The sequence below is a fragment of the Hydra vulgaris genome, chromosome 13 (genome assembly GCF_038396675.1).
Source record: "Hydra vulgaris chromosome 13, alternate assembly HydraT2T_AEP".
In the NCBI taxonomy this organism is placed as follows: Eukaryota; Metazoa; Cnidaria; class Hydrozoa; order Anthoathecata; family Hydridae; genus Hydra; species Hydra vulgaris.
Window position 1 is genome coordinate 26385484 of NC_088932.1, and position 22812 is coordinate 26408295.

The window sequence follows — 22812 nt, forward strand, 5'->3', positions numbered from 1 at the left end:
TATCGAGCCTCCTCCACTTTGTACAGTCGGTCTAATGTACCTGGCGTAATACTTTTCGTGAGCCATTCTTTTGACTGTTTTGTTAGATTTGTGATTGATAAGCTCAAAGTTACTCTCATCACTCCACATAATGTTTTTCCATTGTTATATTGTCCAATACCTTCTTTCACGACACCATTTTAGTCTCCATTGTTTATCATATGGACGCAGGAGCGGTTTCTTCAAAGCAGATAGATGTATTTCGCGTTGTATTAATTTCTGTGGGCAATTCTTTGTAAATAATTCTTGTTAGCTCTGACAGCTCTAAAAAGGGCACTGTCGTCTTTTCTGGTGGTTGACAAGGGTCTACCTGGCCTCGTTTTCTCGCTGGCACCACCAGTGTGAAGAAAGTTTTGCTTCGTTGTCCGAATGCATTTCTCAGAAACTCCAAATAACCTGTCAATTACTCTATTACTTTTGGTTCCTTCTTTAATGTGAGCAATAACTTGTCATCTTTCACCTTGAGTGATACGTCTTTTGCCCATTTTTTGCGTCATTTTAGTGCAAAACTAACCTAACTTTTATTTATTTATTAAATAATGATTAACCAATTCCAGGTAAGTCATATTTATATAAGGTTTTTTGACAAAATTAATTAATTTAGGCCTATTAATGAGAAATATGGAAAAAAACTACTAATTAACTATCAATTAACAAGTTATAAGCCTTTTTTGATTGTGCGTCTAAATTTATGAATAAAATAAAATCAAGCTTATCAATTAACTTTTTTGTGTTAATTGGTATAGAATGAGTAATAAACATCCTGTAAAAAAAATTAAGGTACTCTATTATAGTGTTTCACTTCCTCTATTAAATTATATATCAAACATAGCGGTAGCACTTTTATTTTATTTTTATTTTAAGTATTTTCTTACATATATGTAAAAAAAAAATGAGTGCGTCTAAATTTATGAAAACCGCTGTATAAATTCAATGACCCTTAACAACATCTTTAGGAAGATATAACTACATCTGGTAATTTTTCCAATAACATCCGGAAGAACTTACTCCAGATGTAACTACACCTGAAAAAAACCATATATAAAACTACATCTGGTTAAAATAATGCATTTATATTTAATACTTTTTTTCAAATAAAACTACATCTAAAAAAAAAATTTATGTAACTTCATTTGGTTAATAAAATGCATTATAATTAATAATTTCATAAAAGTCTGTAGTTTTATTTAACATAATTGAAAAGATGTAACTACGTCTGTAGAACCCACAGATGTAGTTGCACAGATATTATTACAATTTGATAATTTAAAAGATGTAGCTACATCTGTAAAATCTCCAGATGTAGTTGCACAGGTGTTATTATACTTAGATAATTAAAAAAATGCAACTACATCTGTAGTAATCACATACTTTTTACAAAAATGTTATTTGGCATCAATGAAATGTCAGATGTTGTTGGACAGATGTTATTATACCTTAGTGTATTTACAGATGTTGTCGGCAGATGTAGTTGTACGCCATTATATTTACAGATCTTGTAAATATAATACCAATATAATGTAAATACTAAAATGCAATTAAGTACCAAAATGCATCAGTAAGTTTGCGAAAAACAAAAGTTGCGTATTTTCTTAGGTGATACAACGACAAAAGATTTATCTTGAACTATTGCGACTCTGTTTAATTTATAAAAAATTTATACTTTTCAGACAGTATTTTTTATCCTCTTTTAGAATCTGGTTTTAAAAAATTGTTTGGAATTGAACTTTTTGAGTAGTATTAATTCGAGTAAAATGACTTTTGTAGGGCATATTGGGAGCACAAGTTGTTTATATAATTTTTATATTATTATTAATTTATATTATTTTGTTATTTTATTTAAATTATTTTGTTAATTTATTTTATTTATATAACTATTATATTATTATTAATTTATATTATTTTACTACCATTTCGTGATGTTGTTTACAGCTTGATGATTTTATTTTAATCTAAAATAATATTTTTTTTTATTTAGAAAAGCAATTTTAGTAATAAATTAAAAGAAATTCTTATTTTTATAACTTAACTTTGATTATTATTAGTGTAAAAAAAGAAGGTAAGAAATAATATAAGAAAGATCAATCATCCAAAATAGGATGAAATGCAGTTTTAGCTGCAAGAAAAAAAGAACTCAGAGCTAGAAAAGCTACTGATACATATGGCATATTTAAGTTTGCTCTACATTGGCATATCTTATTGCTAACAAAGCAGCTTATCAAAAATATTGCCATGAGTTTCAGGACATTTTCTGTGTGATCCATAAAATATTTTGCTTTTTTTTTTAAGCTGTTATTTCTTTTATGTGGTGTATAGGTGTAAGGGACGTGAAGGGTGGGTAGAAACTTTTTGAGGTTTTGAGAATTTAATGTCTGAACATATTTAGAAGATAGATAGCCATTTTTCATCATTTTTAAAGCTTTACAATTGACGAATAATTGCTGCTTTTTAACTTTCCCGTTTTCCCCTATCCTCTTCTTTCCCCTATCTTCTTCTTTCCCCTATCCTCTTCTTTCCCCTATCTTCTTGCAAAATGTAAAAGTTTTGCTAGTCTAGAGTTTTGTTACTTTGGTTGTCGTTTTAGAAATTTTTTTTTGTTTTTTCATTTTATTATCAATAAAGTTTATCCGCAACATTTGTTTCTTAAGTGTCCCTATATACCCCCTCTACCCTATCATTTGTTTCTTAAGTGTCCCTATATACCCCCTCTACCCTACCATTTGTTTCTTAAGTGTCCCTATATACCCCCTCTACCCTATCATTTGTTTCTTAAGTTTCCCTATATACCCCCCTCTACTCTATCACTAAATTAATTCCTAGAAAACACTTGTTTGTAATGTTACTACAATTATAACTATTTTTAAATCTAGTTTGAAACTAAAAAATGCATAAATTACATTTAAATAGCCTCGAAATAATGCAAATATATAAGTTTTTAGAACAAGTCTGTCATTGCTATCTTATACAAACTTGTATATAAATTATTCAATAATATAATTTGATAGATTGCCTCCCCAAACCAAACCCTCAGTCAATGTAGCGGCACTCCTCGCATGATTCACCTATTTGTCAGTCAGCGTATGCACTCTTATTTATATGTTCTACTTATTTGTCAGTCGATGTATGTTCATGTATATATAGTATGTATGTTCATGTATATATAGTATGTATGTTCATGTATATATAGTATGTATGTTCATGTATATATATATATGTATGTTCATGTATATATATATGTATGTTCATGTATATATAGTATGTATGTTCATGTATATATAGTATGTATGTTCATGTATATATAGTATGTATGTTCATGTATATATAGTATGTATGTTCATGTATATATATATGTATGTTCATGTATATATATATGTATGTTCATGTATATATAGTATGTATGTTCATGTATATATAGTATGTATGTTCATGTATATATAGTATGTATGTTCATGTATATATAGTATGTATGTTCATGTATATATATGTATGTTCATGTATATATAGTATGTATGTTCATGTATATATATATATATATGTATGTTCATGTATATATATATGTATGTTCATGTATATATAGTATGTATGTTCATGTATATATAGTATGTATGTTCATGTATATATAGTATGTATGTTCATGTATATATAGTATGCATGTTCATGTATATATAGTATGCATGTTCATGTATATATAGTATGTATGTTCATGTATATATAGTATGTATGTTCATGTATATATAGTATGTATGTTCATGTATATATAGTATGTATGTTCATGTATATATAGTATGTATGTTCATGTATATATATATGTATGTTCATGTATATATATGTATGTTCATGTATATATAGTATGTATGTTCATGTATATATATATATATATGTATGTTCATGTATATATATATGTATGTTCATGTATATATAGTATGTATGTTCATGTATATATAGTATGTATGTTCATGTATATATAGTATGCATGTTCATGTATATATAGTATGTATGTTCATGTATATATAGTATGTATGTTCATGTATATATAGTATGTATGTTCATGTATATATAGTATGTATGTTCATGTATATATAGTATGTATGTTCATGTATATATAGTATGTATGTTCATGTATATATAGTATGTATGTTCATGTATATATATATGTATGTTCATGTATATATATGTATGTTCATGTATATATAGTATGCATGTTCATGTATATATAGTATGTATGTTCATGTATATATAGTATGTATGTTCATGTATATATAGTATGTATGTTCACTCCTTGCATGTTCTACCTATTTGTCAGTCGATTTATGAAAAATGAAAGTTTAAGGATTTGTTCGTAACATAATATGTATGTATAAATTATTTATATTATAAACAACTATTGCATTGATCCTGGGGGATTTTTTCTCAGGGGGATTTTTGCCCAGATGATTTTTTTATGCTACCATCGAAATAAACCACACAACAAAAAAACCAAAAAAACAAAAGAGGAAAATACAAATTATTAACTATGTTTTAATGACTTCTATACAGCGAGTTCCATTTATTTATAAAAACGATAGTGTAGAATCGGTCTTTAAATCATTTGCGACATTTTTACTTTTATAATTTTGATAAGTGTAGTTGTGAAATATTTTTCTACAGATATTTAAAACACAAAATTTTTGTAAATATTTTCAAATTTTTTATAAATATCTTTAATTAGAAGCTTAACAAAAACGAAAAAATGCTTTGAGATTTTATAGAAGGAAGCTATCAGACATCAAAACTAAATTTAAATAAAGTTTTCGGCAGCAGGAAACATAAATTACCCAATTAAAATAAAAACACAGGACTGAGAACAAATAAGAGATTACTTAACTAATACTTTATTTATAAACGTAAAAGAATAAGAAAATTTACACATCTTATATTTACGTATTTCTTAATAAAATTTCCTTATTACTTGTATATAAAACGTAAAAAATAAACATAAAACGACGTCAGAACATCGTAATAATACAAAGTGTAATTTCTTTATGAACTTTAAATCATTTTCAATGAAAACAATAGTTTTAGCAGCATATCATGATCTTATATTTTTTTTAAATACAGCTTTTAAACGCTTCATTTTAATTGCCAACCGTGAAAAAGTATAAAACTTTCACTAAATAAAATTATTGTCACTCTGTTTGACAGATAAAAAAACCAAAAACTTTTTCTTACATACTTTTGTTGCTGAGTAAATATTTGTAAATAAGGACACACAGCATTTATTAATAGATTATCACCACATTTTGTTGCTAAGCATTTGTCCAAAGTTAAGTCCAACCTGGGCTGTTCCAATAAAGCAAATTGGTTTCTGTATTATTTTCGTTTAATTGCTTATACAACTCACAGCGAGGCAATTTATCATTTTCTAATAATATAGAAGATTCATGTAGATTAGATAAGTTTGCATCACGTGTATTTATTATTTTATGAGAAGACAAATAATTATTGTCAAGTCCGTTGATTTCTTCATTTTTCAATTCTGGAGAAACTAATGAAGGAATTTCATTAGCGGTCATGTTATATTGTGATTGTACATGGAAAAGGTAAGAACACCCAGACGAAGGTGGCTTAGAATAGTTATTTTCCTGTTGTCGCTTACGCGCCATATTAGCTAAAATACCACTCGCTCGTATTTCTAAACAAATACAATAACAATTATCAAATTTACATTTATTATATATCAATTACAATTATCAAATTAACAAATACAAAGTACATCACAAACAAACATCATTATTAACACAAAAAAGTTTCTAGTCTTATTAGAAAAAGTGCACATGTCGCAATTAAAAAAACTTTAGAATTTTTTACTATTTACTTTTAAAATACAAACAAAAATTATTTTTATATAATCTTAAGGTAACTTCTAATTAAGACAAACTTTAAACCACATCATATTATGAGACATTAGCAAAAACTTAGCCAACATAAAATAGTGAAAAAATCAGGAGTCATTTGATTTTGTATATGTGCTATTGATTGTTGAAGAATTCACCACGAATTGTTTTTAAGCTTAAAATTGTTTAAGATTGTACTTATTAAAAATTTTATAAAAGCACTCAATGGAAAAAAATGGTGTATAAAAGCACTCAATGGAAAAATGACAAATTTTTTAATTGATGCTTGGTTTTTACAAGGTGTTGATGAGCTTACAAATTTTTAAAATTACAGAACTAATTTTACAATTGTTTTCAAAAATCTTCTTTAATGGTTTTTTCCGAAATTTAAATAATATACATACTTTATTTTAGTAAATTAACATTTAATTTATGAACTAAAAACAAATTTAAAATGATTAAGTGAAATGATAAAAAGCGAAAACAGGAAAAACAAAAAAAAAAAGAAAAAAAAAAACTAGCATAAAAAACAGTTTTTTAAAATTTTTGGTTTTTTAACCATCTAAACACAACACGATATTTAATAACTTTATCATGTTATCAATAAAATTTTATTGTTACAATATTTTATTATAATGTCCGGCAGCGGTGCCGTAAAACTCATTTAAGCAAGAGGTATGGTTCAAGAAGTCTGTTCCGAAATTACTATCAATATAATGACCATAAAACTAGAAGCCACAATGGTAAACTGAGAAGGCAATTTACAGGAAATATAAAATGAAATATAAAACATTATTTCACCAATATAGTGGTAAACGACTGGAACATCTTAAACAAGAAACAATAGTTGCAGTCAGTATCAATCAGTTCAAAAAACAATTTTTTATTTTTCTTAGCATTTTCGTTTCCAACAAGGCTGCATGCAACCACTATTAGAGTTGGAAGTTACTGGAAGAGAAAAGATGAAGTTTATAGAGCGAGATAACGATTGAAAATTATATAAATCAGGAAAGCAAAATAAAGGGAGAGAATTCCATAGAACTGATGTTCAAGAAAAAAGACTGGATGAATAAGAATTTCGGAGCACTTAGGAAAAGTCACAGTAAAAGGATGAGACTTTATTAAATGACGAATAACACAAGAATGAATTTTAGTAGATGGCACAATTTTAGTATTTGTAGAAAAGAGTAAGAGAAGCAACATTACAACGATATGATAATGGTTGGAGGTTGGCTGCAAGAGCAGGTCTAACTATGTTTACAATGCGTTTTTGCACCTTGTCTAAAAGAGAAAAGGCATAATTGAAAGATCTGCCCTAGATATCCAAAGTTAGAAAATGTCGAGCATGATAAAGACATGCAATCTTAGCAAATGCTAATTTTGCAATGGATTTGATATATGATATCCAAGAAAGATCAGAAGTAAGAGTTAATCCTAGAAGATGAAGGGTAGATGAATAAAAGAAGATCTAAAATTATTACGATAATGATTAGCTAAAAAAAGTTGAGTTTTATCTGAATTGACGTTCACCAGCCACTGTGAGCCCCATGCTGTCGCAGAAGTGAGATCCTTTTCAAGCTCAAATGCCCCTCCATGCAATCAGAGAGTGTTGGCTTCTTATCAAGACAAGAATAAATGGTAGTATCATCAGCAAACAATGCCACCTTAGATGTGAGAATATCTGGAAGATCGTTGATGTAAATTAAAAAGAGTATAGGGCCAAGGATTAGTTTTTGAGGAACCCCTGAAGTTACAGGATATGAAGAAGAGTGCTGCCCATCGAAGACAACTTTTATACTATGATTGGAAAGGAAGGATTTGATAATCTTAAAGGTGTTACCAGATACACCTTAAGAAGAAAGCTTATGGAGAAGACCAGCATGCCAAACTTTATCAAAAGCTTTTGAAATGTCAAGAGCGATAGCCTTAATCTCTCCACATTTATCTAATGCACAGTAAAACCTATCAGTTATTACTGTTACTAAATCAGCTGTAGAATAAGAAGATCAAAATCCATATTGGTGATCAGAAAGTAAGTTATTAGATTAAGTGTTTGTTAATTAAAAATTCAAAAACCTTGCTTTTGATACGAAGAAGACTAATGGGATGGTAGTTAGATGAGTCAGATCACTCTCCAGTATTTTTGAAAATAGGGATAGCAGATGCCGCTTTCCAGCATGCCGGAAAACAAGACTCTGATAGTTTTGAAAGTATAGACAACAGCTCCAGAGAACACTTCTGCAAGACTATAACAGGTATGTTGCCTGGACCACAAGCTGCAAAAGAGTCTAAGCAGAAAATTACTTTAGATACAGAAGCTGGAGTGATAAGAATGCCAAGCAATGGATCAACATGTTTGTTGGCTATATCAGGTAGAACGCAACTAGTGGAATCAAGAAATAATATTGATGAAAAGTTCTTAGTAAACAATTCAGCTTTGCCTTTAGGTGAGGTGACAAAATCTGATCCATACAAGAGAGGTGGAATAACAGATTTGCCCTTATTATTGACACTGTTAAAGGCTCTCCAAGAGTCTGAGAGCCTAATTTTTGAGATGAAATACAAGATTTCATGGCCTGAGAATAGTAGGCTTTGGCGTTAGACAAAACTTTTTTACAATGGTTTCTAGCAATAGTAAACAGACATTTTTTTTCTGGAGAACTGTTTTGCTGATAGATATGGAAGTAATGGTTTCGATTGAAAATTGCAGCAGCACAATATGAGGAAAACCATGGAGAAGAGTGAGGATGCACTTGTCGAGAGGAAATAAAAGATTCTATGATAGTCTGAATCTAAGAAGTTATGTAAGAAGCACATTTGTCAGCAGGAAGATGGAAGATTTCTGCCCAAGGGCCATCATGAAGAAAATCACAGAAAGAGTCCAAGTCAGCTCTAAGGTAGTTAATTGGATAAACTTTTTAAATTCTAACTTTTATTATGTCTGTGTTTCACAGCTGTTACAGTTACAAACTCAATAAAAGTTTGAACTCTTGAAGTGTACAGTTTGGACTCATCACTCTTGAAGTGTACAGTTTGGAATCACTCTGCTGTTACACTATATTACATTATATAATATAAACTAACTTTAAACATTTTTATTTTGGTTATATCAAATTTAAAAAAAAATGCGCAAACTTTTTTAAACTATATTATTTAATAAATTAAATACTAAAATATTCTCAAATAACTTTTCTACTTACTCTGTGTGGTGTTTTCATCACAAGTGGTGACATATTCATCACAAGTGGTGACATATTCATCACAAGTGGTGACATATTCATCACAAGTGGTGACATATTCATCACAAGTGGTGACATATTCATCACAAGTGGTGACACATTCATCACAAGTGGTGACATATTCATCACAAGTGGTGACATATTCATCACAAGTGGTGACATACTTACTCTGTGTGGTGTTTTCATCACAAGTGGTGACATATTCATCACAAGTGGGATCAACTAATTGCGATACAGTGCATTTTATACTAGATGGCTCAGAAATTCCTGAAAACCTTCGTTTCATTTTTAAAACTTGTGACTAAAAATTAAAAATAAATGTTTGACAAACAAAATCAAATATTGATGTGCATGATTAAGAAAGCAATTATTTTATTTGATATTCATTATTATATAATGAAGTCTCAGCTTTTAACATTATTTAAATTTCTATTAAATGTTTTCTTAATAAGCAATACCTCACATAAATTGTTATCTTTTTGAAAACCTAAAATGTAAACAACAATTCAAAGATTCAAATATAATTATTAATAACAGCATAAAATAATAATAATTATATAATTGTAATTAATAACAAAAACACAAACATAATTAATAACAAAACACACACATGATTAATAACAAAATGCACTCATAACTAATAACAAAAGGCACACATAATTAATAACAAAATGAACACATAATTAATGACAAATAAAGTATGCGTACATAAAATACAACACAAATACTTAATAACACAATAAAACTTATATAGTATAACTTACTTAGATATACTTAATTAACAGAATAAATAATGCTAAGAAAAATATTGCAATAATAAACTTGGGATTTCAGATCAATGCTAATAAGTTATTTTGAAAAAATTTACTTGAAACATTCTATAATTAAGTTCAAATAAAAAGAACTTTATTACAGAAAGCCTGACCACAGCAACTGGCCTGACTGACTACAATAAATTTAGTTTGTAAAAAAGGGTCTTAAAGTAGATTAATTATTTCATGTAAGAAAATAGCAAAATAAGAAAGTATTGAAAATATTACCATGATGTGATGAATGTATACTGAATCCAGGCTTTTCTTGAATAATAGATGTGTTTGAAAACTTATTTGTTGGATCTTTTGCAGATAAATACTTTAATGGATTATCAGGTGTCCGGTTGACAGGTGCTTGAATATCCCTATACAAATATGATATCCCTATATATAAATATGCACGCAAAATTTATCAAGCTTTAAAGGTTTTGCTTTATTTTTGACAATTCATTTTATGGTAAAATACAAATTAAAAAAATAATTTTTAGCTCAGTTTTTTTCAAAACTATTCAAAGTTTATTCTTAACAGATTGTATCAGTATTAGATTATATCAATCATTTGTTGGAGATAAAAAATATTAAAGTCTTATAGATCTAACATTTAACTCTAAAACAACCAGCATATAACTAGGAATAATTTTTTTAATGACCAGTAAGCCTATTTAGTAAGCTTGGACTACTAGGCTTGCTGAAACACTTCATTTTTCTATTTTGATTTTATTTGTATCTATAATACATATTTTTATATTTGTACATTATACATTAAAATGACAAATTATTACTTTAAGTATTTACAAAGAAATACCCAAAGTTTAAGATTTATGTTCTTTTTTATCTTTCTTTTCTATTTCTATATTAATATCCATATATATTTTTTTAAATATCAATTTTTCTCTCTGTCTACTTTTAAAACTTTTAACAGCATCTTTTCATACAGTGAAATCGATCTTCTGCTTATTGTTAAAAAAGACACTAATTATGATATAACCAGCAATTGTTGTTGCAGCCTGTTTCTGGTAAAAGGGTTGATTCAGATATCTCATTTAAGTTTAAATCTAATGTTGTTAGTAATTAATTGTTGTTAGTAATTAACTGTTAGTAATTAGTTGTTGTTAGTAATTAATTGATGTTAGTAACGAATTGTTGTTAGTAATTAATTGTTGTTAGTAATTAATTGGTTAATATAGATGTTCTTTAATCTTTTATATCTTCTTCCTGAGAATTTATATTTTCTTAATTAAAGGTCATAAAAAGTATGCTGGGTGCCTGAAGAAGCAAAATTATATAAAAATTTCAAAAATAATCATAAATAAAAAACATTGAGAAAAAAAAATTTTAATATTTTTATTTTGTAAAAATGCACATTTTTATTTTTAGTTAAAAAATGTAATTTTTTATTTTAATTTAATTTAATTTATATTTAGGCAGTGAAATTAAAAATAATTTTTTTTCAATAAAATAATGACTTGAAATTTTTATAAAATTTTTTTAAAATTCAACATCATTTACTCCAAAACAGAAATCTTGGCAAACAAGGTTGCTGTGCGGAGAAACAAGTTGAGCACAGTTTTACCAGGAACGTGGTGGGGATCAAACTCGGAACTTCTTGCTTATGAGGCAAGCACTCTACCACTTCACCACTACCACTTTATTATAGTATTATATAAGTATTATTGTTTATAATATATATAGCTTACTTAATAACAATATTATTGCATATAATATATCCAGCTTACTTAATAGAAGCATTATTACATATAACATATTCAGCTTACTTAATAACAGTATTATTGCATATAATATATTCAGCTTCATCTGTATAAGGATTTTGAAAACTGCAACAACTCGACCGAACAAGGATAGGCTCTCCATTTAGATGCTTGAAATGAAATCGAACTGATAATGGTTGCCCTTTAAGTTTTATTACTAAAATAAATTAAATAAGCAAATGAAATCAATCATTAAATATTTAAAATAACTTTGAAACTTTAATTATTTTTTAAATAAATTTTGAATTTTAAAACATGTATTTTTTTCATCAATTTTCGTAATTTTTTCTACTTAAAAACTATCACTCATATCATTTATAAAAGTCCTTTGTAAAAAACAAAATTTTTGTATATTAAAGATTTATTGTTTACGGACATTGTTATTTTAAGTCATTTTTGTCATCATTACTTCAATAAAAAATATTTCAAATATTTAAAAACTGAAAAACTTATTTTGGAATAGAGTCTGAAACTAATTTTAGAGGCTGTTTATATGAGAATTTTATATGAGGCGGGCTACCCTGGTTAGCTGGGCTGATTAGAAAAATAATAACATAAAAAAATGTTTACACTGGAATTTTAATTTAAATTTGAATTACGCATTTTTATTTAATTGGTTGTTTTAAAAACAATCTGGAATGTTTTTGAATGAATAAAAGAATTAGCAACCCTTGGAATGAGGAAAAATGAGATCGGCAATAATTTGCCAACTTCAATCTATTTGAGGTCAGCATCAGGTTGGCAAAAATTATTTGATACAAAGGTCTAAAACCATAAAACATTAAAACGAGGTCGGCAATTTTTTGCCGATTTCAAATACTTTCAGGTCGGCAGTTAGGTCGGCATTGCCGAATGCCGACCCTAATTCTGAGGGTTGAATTAGTGTGATTTATTTTATCCAATCAGCTATATTCATAGGCTAGGCTGGCTCACTTCTGTTTATATAGAAAAAATCAGGCAAGATCTCAGTTATATGGGCTAGCCCATTTCTCATGTAAACAAGATTAATTTTTATTGGTAAATATTAAAATGAGATCTGGTTCAAGTGAGCCAGCCCAGCTAACCAGGCTAGCCCATTTCATATAAACAGCCCCTTAATAAAATTAAAAAAATAGGAGAGTAACTTTAGCCTGTAAACTAAAAAAATAGTTTAGATTAGTTTATAATTATCATATATTTTAAAATTTTTTTTCCATAAATCTATTATGCCCATATATATATATATATATATATATATATATATATATATATATTTATATGTGTGTGTATATATACATATATATATATATATATATATATATATATATATATATATATATATATATATATATATATATATATATATATATATATATACTACCATCCATCATTATTCAAATGGTCATACTTTTTGATATAAGATATCAAAGTTTTACTTACCATTGGAGAAAAACTGAAAACAAAATCTACCTGAGCTACATGTTGTCTTATATTATTGTCTGTTGCCTATATATTAGGTTTAAAAGAAAATCAATACAAAGTCCTATCAGATTATTTTATAATTTATGTCTATTAATTGCCCTTAGCAACAATAACCGCCATACGTATTCTTGACATTCTACTTAATAATTTATTCAACTTGTTGAAGTCAATTTTATGCAACTAACTAATAAGTTTTTTTCACATCTTATGCTTCATTAAACATAATTTTTTGACATTACTTTTAACTCATCCCATTAAAATCCGATGGGAGAGAGATCTTAAGGAGAGGCTTTAATTTAGGCCTTTAGTCATTTTCTTTTAAAACAATAAATGGTTTCCCATTAACCCAACTTTCCAAAGGTATAGCATGACTTTTTAAGTGTCCAAGTAAACTACTTTTGTTATTATTCTCTCTGTTTTTACAATGTTACCTGTGGCATTCCAAACAAAAACAGCATCACATTTAAACACTAGATCCCACCATGTTTTACAGTCGATAATACACACTATTTTATCATACATTCAACAATTTTTTTTCAGACAATCTTTTTTTGAAACTAAAGATTTAAAACTTTGACACTTTGATCCACGTTTACAGTCATTAATAGTCCATATTATATATGTAGCTTTGTCCGCTTTAGCATTTTTATTATTCTTATAATTTTGATTAAAGCATTTTAATCAAAATACTTTTAATTCTTTTTAAATTATCAGAATTAGTGCAAAAATAAACATAAAAAGTAGTCAAATAAAAAAAAAAAACATTCAAAAAAAAAGTTAATATTATTCAAATAATTATTAACAGTAGTGTGTGTGTGTGTATATATATATATATATATATATATATATATATATATATATATATATATATATATATAGATCCCCACCACGTCCCTGGTAGTACCGCGCTCAACTTGTTTCTCCGCGCAGCGGCCTTGTTCGTCAAGGTTCGTGTTTCGGAGTTATAGAGTTGAGAGAGGGTTATAACCACAATTAATTAGCCTCCTTATCTGTAGTGGCCTTCTGGGCCTTGGGGAGGTGAAATAACAACAACAAAAAAAAAAATATATATATATATATTTTTATATATATATATGTTTGTGTATATAAATATACATATACATATAAATATATATATATATATATAGGCATATATGTATAAATATATATATATATATATATAGGCATATATGTATAAATATACATATATATATATATATATATATATATATATATATATATATATATATATATATATATATATATATATATATATATATATATATATATAAGTACATAAATATATCAGGCCTTGTTTTAAAGTGTTAACGCTTTAAGCAATTTTTCGTAAGCAGTAAGCGATTTCGGTTAAGTGACTTTTTATCATTTTTTATTTTTTTAATTATTTAATAAGCGGTAAGATAAAAAAAGTAATTGATTTAAAAAAAAAGTCACATTAAATTTTTATTTTGTTCTTATTTTATTGTAATGATATATTATATATATATATATATATATATATACATAATATGATATATATATACATAATATATGTATATATATATATTATGTATATATATATCATATTATGTATATGTATATATATATCATATATATATATATATATATATATATATATATATATATATATATATATATATATATATATATATATATATATATACATAAATATATCAGGCCTTGTTTTAAAGCGTTAATTCTTTAAGCAATTTTACGTAAGCAGTAAGCGATTTCGGTTAAGCGACTTTTAATCGTTTTTTAACTTTTTAATTATTTAATAAGCGGTAAGATAAAAAAAGTAATTGATTTTAAAAAAAAGTCACATTAAATTTTGAATGATGTTTATGTAAAAATATTTGTTACAAAAGTTTGAATGAATGACAATTATGTTTGACATAAGCCCTATTTACTAATGAAAAAACATCAAATAAAATTAAAAGTTTATTTTTATTTTATTGTAATGATTGATTTTTAAAGCTTGAAGCAAAGATCATAAAAGCATAATTTAATTCTGAAAAAATATGTATGATTTAATTTAAAACTAATTTAATAAAAATATATAGTTTTATTCTGGTAAAAAAATATATAATTTAATTTAGATTTAAAAAAAATATAATTCAATTCAGATTTATAAAATATGTTTAAGTTTACTAAGATTAAAGTTAATGCTTGGGTTTAACTTAACTGTCAAATTTATTTAAAAGTATTTGTAAATTTTATTAAATATTAAAATTTTATTTGTTTTAAAAGAAAAATTTGCTCATTTTTATAGCAATTGTTTTTTTGGTTTTCCTTCCTAAACATTTTTTTACTCAAAATCAAATTTTAAATAAACAGCAGCATCAAAAATTTGCACAAAACTTTTTTTTTATATCACAAGTCAAATCGCAGCGATTATTTTTTAATAAACGATATATACAGCGATATAATTTTAATAATAAAATAATAAACTAATAAACTTTTAATAAATAAAGCAAATAAAGTGATGTAATTTTTTTATTTCTCACTTGCTAATTTTTTTTAAATAAAAAATCATTTGTAGTTGCAATACCGCAATTAGAAATTTAAGTAGTTAAAAAATAAAAAAATGAAGAGAATTTTATGACCTCAAATATCGGGTTAAGCTAATGCATTAACAATTTTTAATTTAAAACAAGGCCTGAAGATATATATATATATATATATATATATATATATATATATATATATATATATATATATATATATATATATATATAGATCTTCTATAGTGTATTTAGATAAACATTTGCTCATTTGATTTGCTTATCTTTAAAGCATACAGCGTTTTCAGAAGAAGAAGAAAAAAATGAAGAATAATGAAAGAAAAGAGTGCTGCCCCATCCCAAACCCTCAGTTGATGTAGCAGCACTTCGCTGTGAGTCAGGCTATTTTTCAGTCAATGTATGTACTGAAGCCCCCGGCGGCAGGCTATTTCAATGTGACGTCAGAGTGCTAATCTAAACAAGCAATTTAATTTATATATATATATATATATATATATATATATATATATATATATATATATATATATATTAAATTGCTTGTTTAGATTAGCACTCTGATATATATATATATATATATATATATATATATATATATATATATATATATATATATATATATATATATATATATATATATATATATTATATTATATATAATATATTTAAATATATATAAGGATGTCCCAAAAAACAACATTTTTGAAAAATATATGCTGCCACCCCGTTAATGTGTTATATATGATAAAAAAAAAACAAATTTTGAATAAAAAATATTTTTAGAGGCCCCCCAAAACCATTGAACATTTAATGAGATCTATATATTATCAATAAAAAAAAAGTTCTTTAAAAGTTGACCCATGTTGGGTATCAAATGAAGCCAAATCATATGAAAATTTCAAAAATTGTAATTATACTATAGAAAACTTAGTTAATAAACTTTATTTTTTATGCTGTTAAAACTAACATATTTATTCTTATATAATAAATTTATCATTTAAAAAATTTTCATTTAGTTTTACTTCATTTAAGACCCAACTTGATACACTTTAAAATAATTTTTTTTTGGTAATATTTTGAACTTGTTATATGTTCAAGGGTCTTGTGGACCCCTTTTTTTATCATATAGAACACATTAAAGGGGTCTCAGCATATATATTTCGAAAATGTTGTTTTTTGGAACAGCCTAATATCTACATATATACATACACACACACACATATATACATATATATATATATATATATATATATATATATATATATATATATATATATATATATATTTATATATATAAATATAATATAAACAATAAACTTACCTTAAAAAAGAAAAAAAAACTCACCTTGATCATAATTCTCAGACATGTATTTGGCATCCTCATGAAGATAAAAATCAAAACATAGCTTTCCCAGTAAATCTATAGGACGATATCCAAGAACATCAGTGACCCTTAAAAAATATTTTTTAAGTAGAAAAACTTTGTTTAAATAACTTCAATAAAAATAGATAAATATGTTATAATCTTTGATGGTTTTAATGTTGAATAAAAACAACCACTGTATAAATAGAGAAATTGTTATCTGTGAAACTAATATATTTATGTAATGTTTTTAACTAAATATAACTATAGACATAGTTCTGCTTTTTTTTGTTGCAAATTTGAACACTGGTTAACAAAATTTTGTAATAAGAAAAGTTCTTACTAATTTTGAACTACTAACATAACCTCATTTTATTGCCGTTTGTTATTATCTTATTTACTTTGATTTCATCAGGCCTTGTTTTTGTGTTATAGCTGCTAACCACAAAATTGATAACAAAAGATTTTGTTTCCAGAATTCAGAGAATTTATTTGTTTGAAGAGAACAGTGTTTTCTTCTGTTTTCTGAGTTAAAAACACAAGCAAACACTATGCTATCCTAACAAGTTTTGTTAATTTTGCGGTGACAATACTTTTAAAAATCAGAGAAGGATTGCAACATCATTAATAACTAAGTTATATTAGAGTATTTTAATTTTGCCATCAGACAACAAGAGAAAAATTGGGTTTTAAACAACTGTTATGTTACAGGTGTAGGTCTTCTTACTGGATGGCCAAGAAGATCTTGATCTAAGCAATTTTGCACTCTCTCAACTCAACTGATTGTTATTTTTGTTTTACTGGAACAAAAAGTAAAAATAAGTATTCTGACCTGCTATTAGCTAAAAGACCAACCTCTCATAGTGATAATAAGTGACTGAGGTTTAAATTTGACCGGAGTCGAGTTTGATAAAAAAAAGCCAGGACTAGGTTTGTGACCAGAGCTGCATAAACACGGAAACATCCAAAACTATATTTTTAAAATTCATTTTAATCATCATCATTAAGCTTTGGCCATTTTATGCTGTTTTTCTAATATAAAAAATCTCACACATTTTCTTTTCATAACTAAAACTTGTTCAAACAATATGTAATGCACTCTCTTCAAGTTTTCTTACTTCTATCTCTACCACTTTCTTCTCAAGCTACTACTTCTCTACATACTGACACCCAAACCACTTTAGTCTTCTCTTACAAACATTGTTTGATACAATGTTTTTCTAATCTCTCTCTATAATTATGGTGTCTTTTCTTAAAATCGATCTGTGAGCCATGTCACAGATCGATTTTATCATACTAAAGTTTATACAAATATGTAAAGATAATGTATACCATTGTAAATACTAATATTTATACAAATATGTAAAGATATCATCTTTTGTCTGGAAGAGAAAGAGAAAAAAGAGAAAAAGCCAGCATCTAAAAAAAAAAAGCAAATTTATTTATTTATATTTGCATAAATGTACCTCTTACCTCACCTGCTAGATCCAAGCAGGTATGAAAGCCAATAAAAGACTTAAAACCAAAAAGAATTTCTTCTCTTTGGTTTTAAGTCAAGCCTCATTCTACTCCACATTTTGCACCTTCTTGTGCAGTTGCTATATTAAACCGGTGTCATTTTTTTCTTCTTTTTTACAAGAACATCCCCTTTGAGAAAAAAAGTCTTTTTATGATTGCAATAAGTTAATGTAAAAAGGCCCGGTCTAGTACTAAGCTTCATTATTCTCAGTTTACTAAATCTAGTATCTTATCTCAGATGTTATGTTCTAGAGACTTTTGGAAAATCTTTAACAGTGTCATTAACTAAAAAAACTCAAACACTTCATCTCTTATTCATTGGTTTGATTTTATTGCTTCTCCACTGAATAAGCATAGTTAATGGCAAAGAATTTTTTCTATAATTTAACTTTTGAATCTAATAGCCATACTTTGCTGTCATTCCAGTTAAACAGGTTAACTCATTGTTAGACATCCGATTCACTTCGGCTTCCAATGCTAAAGTCAATTCTCAATTAAACTCTCCTATGGCTTATGGTTCAAACAACATTTCCATCATAATCTTATAAAAGTGTTCTCCAGAACTCTCTTCAACACTCGCTAAACTATTATTAAGTTCTAAACAAGTGGTTTCAATATTTAAAAACTCTAGAAAATACTCTGACCTCTGTTATTATTCTACAATTAGTCTTCTATCTAGAATTAGTTTCATCATGTAAAAGTTTTAAGATTATTAAAAAATTTCTTTCTAATCACTGTATTAAAGTCATTCTTGAAGGCCTACACTCTTCTTCATTTCCAGTAACTTTAGGAGTACTGTAAGGCTCTATCTTTGCTCCTGTATTGTTTCTTATCTACAATAAAAAACCTCCTGATAACCTTACATCTAAAGTGGCTCTATTTGCTGACAACTTAACTTTATATTATTATCTTGACAAAAAGTCATCACTTTTTGATTGCTTAGAAAAAGCAGCTGATCTTTAATCTGATCACTCTTCAGTAACAGCTCAGAGAAAGCAACCGCTTCTGGATTTTAACTCCAATAAAACTCAGTTATTTACTGCACACAACTATCGCAATATTGTTGAAATTCCTATAATGACAAATAAAAACCTGCTCTCTCTCAGACAAGATACAAAAGCACATTGTAAATATAGATCGACCTTCTTTCTCTGCCAAGCTTAAGCCAATCTCTCATCATTATAAGGTTAAATCTCTTTTTTTCTTTCTATAAATACTTTCATGATAGCTGCTCAAACAAGCTATCATCTTTAGTTCAATCAATTAAAACTCATTCTCACTTTGCTTGTCATTCAGCAAAGCCTCATCCTTGAACTGTATCTATCCCTCCAAGGCTATAAAATTTTTTATTCATTTAATTTATTTTGTTGCACATCAATTGAATCTCAAAACTATTACCCACCTTCATGTTTTCCTGACTCATACAATCTACAATTTTTAAGTCTTCAGTTAACTATTTCCTTTTTCTTACACCATATCCTTTGTTTTCTAGTAACTCATAATTTATTAATGGTTGCTTACAACCTTGTCAGAAGTGAATTAGTTTAAAAATATATATTTGTACCAGTGTCTAATAAATAATAAATGTACGCATAAATTTATAATATGTAAAGTAATATAAATTTTTTCTTAGCTCTGCTATCAACCTCTGCTAAATCTTAGAATTTTGCCAAGGCCAGGTTTGTAAAAAGTCCAACTTTTTGCCAGGGCTGGGACCCTGATCACTTAATACACAGTGAAGAACTACCTATACCAGAACCACACCTTGAAGTCCCAATTTGGTCCATTGAAAAGAAACAATCAAAAACAAGACATTAGATTTTCAAGAAGATTCCTTTTCTAATAAGTCATATCTTCTATCTTTTCGATTAAGTCATATCTACTATCTTTTCTAATAATTCATATCTACTATCTTTTCAAATAAGTCATATCTACTATCTCAAGGAGATCTCAAAAATTCAGTGACTTTTTCCCAACAACAGGCAGAACTATTAGGCTCTTGATTAAAGAATTTATTCTGACCAAAAACAAAAGTATATTACTTTTGCAATCAAGACATAAAGTGCTAACAGATTTTTTTAACAAGGCAATCAACTGGTATTTTATTTGTGGCATATTGACTGTCTTGGGTATAGGATATAAAGAAGTGGGGCGTTTATTGATATTTCAAAAATAGGTTTAAAAGCTGTTATTTTATTGGCAATAAACTTCCCTCTAAACTTATCATTAGGTAATGCTTTCAGCATGAAAGAATATTTTGAAATTATTAAATTTATCTTCAATAAAAAATTCAATGAACACAATTGCAAAGTTTGTACAGAAAATGATTGATATTATTTTTGAAAACTTTTGAACTGTCTAATAAGTTAATTTAATAGATGAAAATAAAACATAACTAGACGAAAGTTGTCATGTTACATCCAAAAAGTGTTTTTTTGTTGACTAATGAAATTAACTTCATTTTTTAATTTTCTAATAAATTATAGATAATTTAAATAAAAATATTTTTAACAAGTTTAATTATAACAAAAAAAAAAATTAATTATAACTAAAGTAAATAAATAAAGCCAATTTGTTATATTGGAGATTGGATTAATTGGTGGGTCAGAATAGAAAATAAGTGCAAGTAAAGTGTGCCTGGGTCAAGTATAGAAACTTATCTCCTTACTTATAGAAACTTATCTTCTAACAGCAAGAGATGAATCATAAAAGATTAAAGTTAAACAACATATGCATCCAGATTGGTATAATGTATGATAGTGAAACATAAGAAATGAAGGTTAAAGTTGCAACTTAAAACAGATAATGATCAGACAGATTTTTAACTTTTTTTTACTTAAATTTTTTTTCACTTTAATTTAACAAATTTTAAATTTACCTTTGATCAATAAAACTAAATCGTCCATCCAAAGTTTGCCTTGTTATAAACTCACATGGAGAGGAAGAGTCTAATATATCTTTACTAGTTGGCATACTAGTTGGTTGTAACCTACCAATAGCAATTAAACAAAGAAAATCTTCTTTACTTTTTTGCTCTGCATTACATGATAAATCGCTCAGTATTCCATCTTCAATATTCTAATTTAGAATAACTATTAATAACTATTAATAACTATTAATGATTTTTAACAATAAAAAAAAATTGTTATACAGCATATTAAAAACAATTTCATCAAAATTTTTGTTAGATATGAAATCAGAAACATTTTCAAGCAACAAATTTTGTTAGATACGAATAGAATTATTTTAAATTAAGTTAAAAATAAAAACACTTAATAAACTAGTTTGCTAATTTAGAAATAAAAAATATAATAAATATATAAATATAAAATAACTAGTAAATCAAAAAAAAATTCTTTTTTCAAATCCATGCTTTATGCAAGCAGAATTCTATTGGGCCTAGAAATTCTTTTTTTGTTATCTTTTGTAGAAGGAAAAATTACTGTTACGTTTTTAAATTTTTTTTTTATTAATTCAGTGTTCTTATGGGGAAATACAAATTAAATTTTTGTTAACTTAACTTTTTTTGGTCAAATTTTTCCATTTCCTTGTATTGTCATCGAAAATGATTAAGTGTGCAAAATTTGAGCAAAATTGGTTGAGAAAAAAGCTTTCAAAAATTGATTTCAAATTTTGTGGCACACAAACATATATATATAGAAAGTAACCTTATATAAAGCATGGAAGAAAAAGTAGCGCGTTTTAAATTTTTGTTTTTTAACTTAATAACTTAAGACTTAAAAAACAATAGGTTTTGAATCGCTGCGCTTTAATGTCTTCAAAACTGCAAATAATTTGCAAATCAATGATTTTTGTGACATAATACGCAATTCATATCAAATAAATAAAATGTATGGGGAAATACAAATTAAATTTTTGTTAACTTAACTTTTTTGGTCAAATTTTTCCATTTCCTTGTATTGTCATCGAAAATGATTAAGTGTGAGAAACTTGAGCAAAATTGGTTGAGAAAAAAGCTTTCAAAAATTGATTTCAAATTTTGTGGCACACAAACATATATATATAGAAAGTAACCTCATATAAACCATGGAATAAATAAATTTTAACTAATTCTACCAAGCATTATAAAATTATTTTTATTTATATTTATAGCATTATAAATATATAATTAAATTAAAAGATTATAATGTGATAATAATATATTTTACCAATTTATATTTTAAATAATATAAAA

At 26.4% G+C, this 22812-nt stretch overlaps 1 protein-coding gene across 2 annotated transcripts in view; it reads right to left on the reverse strand.

Annotated features, from left to right (window-relative positions):
• Window positions 1-4894: 4894 nt before the first annotated feature.
• The window catches only part of LOC100211035 (aryl hydrocarbon receptor nuclear translocator 2), a 98779-nt gene continuing 80861 nt past the window's right edge, over window positions 4895-22812 (reverse strand). For both annotated transcript variants that reach the window (XM_065816619.1, XM_065816618.1), the window contains 7 exons: window positions 21496-21695; window positions 17082-17188; window positions 11739-11889; window positions 10192-10328; window positions 9610-9638; window positions 9320-9452; window positions 4895-5710 (listed from right to left, as the gene is read on the reverse strand). In XM_065816619.1, coding sequence (XP_065672691.1) covers window positions 5343-5710; window positions 9320-9452; window positions 9610-9638; window positions 10192-10328; window positions 11739-11889; window positions 17082-17188; window positions 21496-21695 — 1125 coding nt within the window. In that variant the 3' untranslated portion in view covers window positions 4895-5342. The remainder of the gene's footprint in view (window positions 5711-9319; window positions 9453-9609; window positions 9639-10191; window positions 10329-11738; window positions 11890-17081; window positions 17189-21495; window positions 21696-22812) is intronic.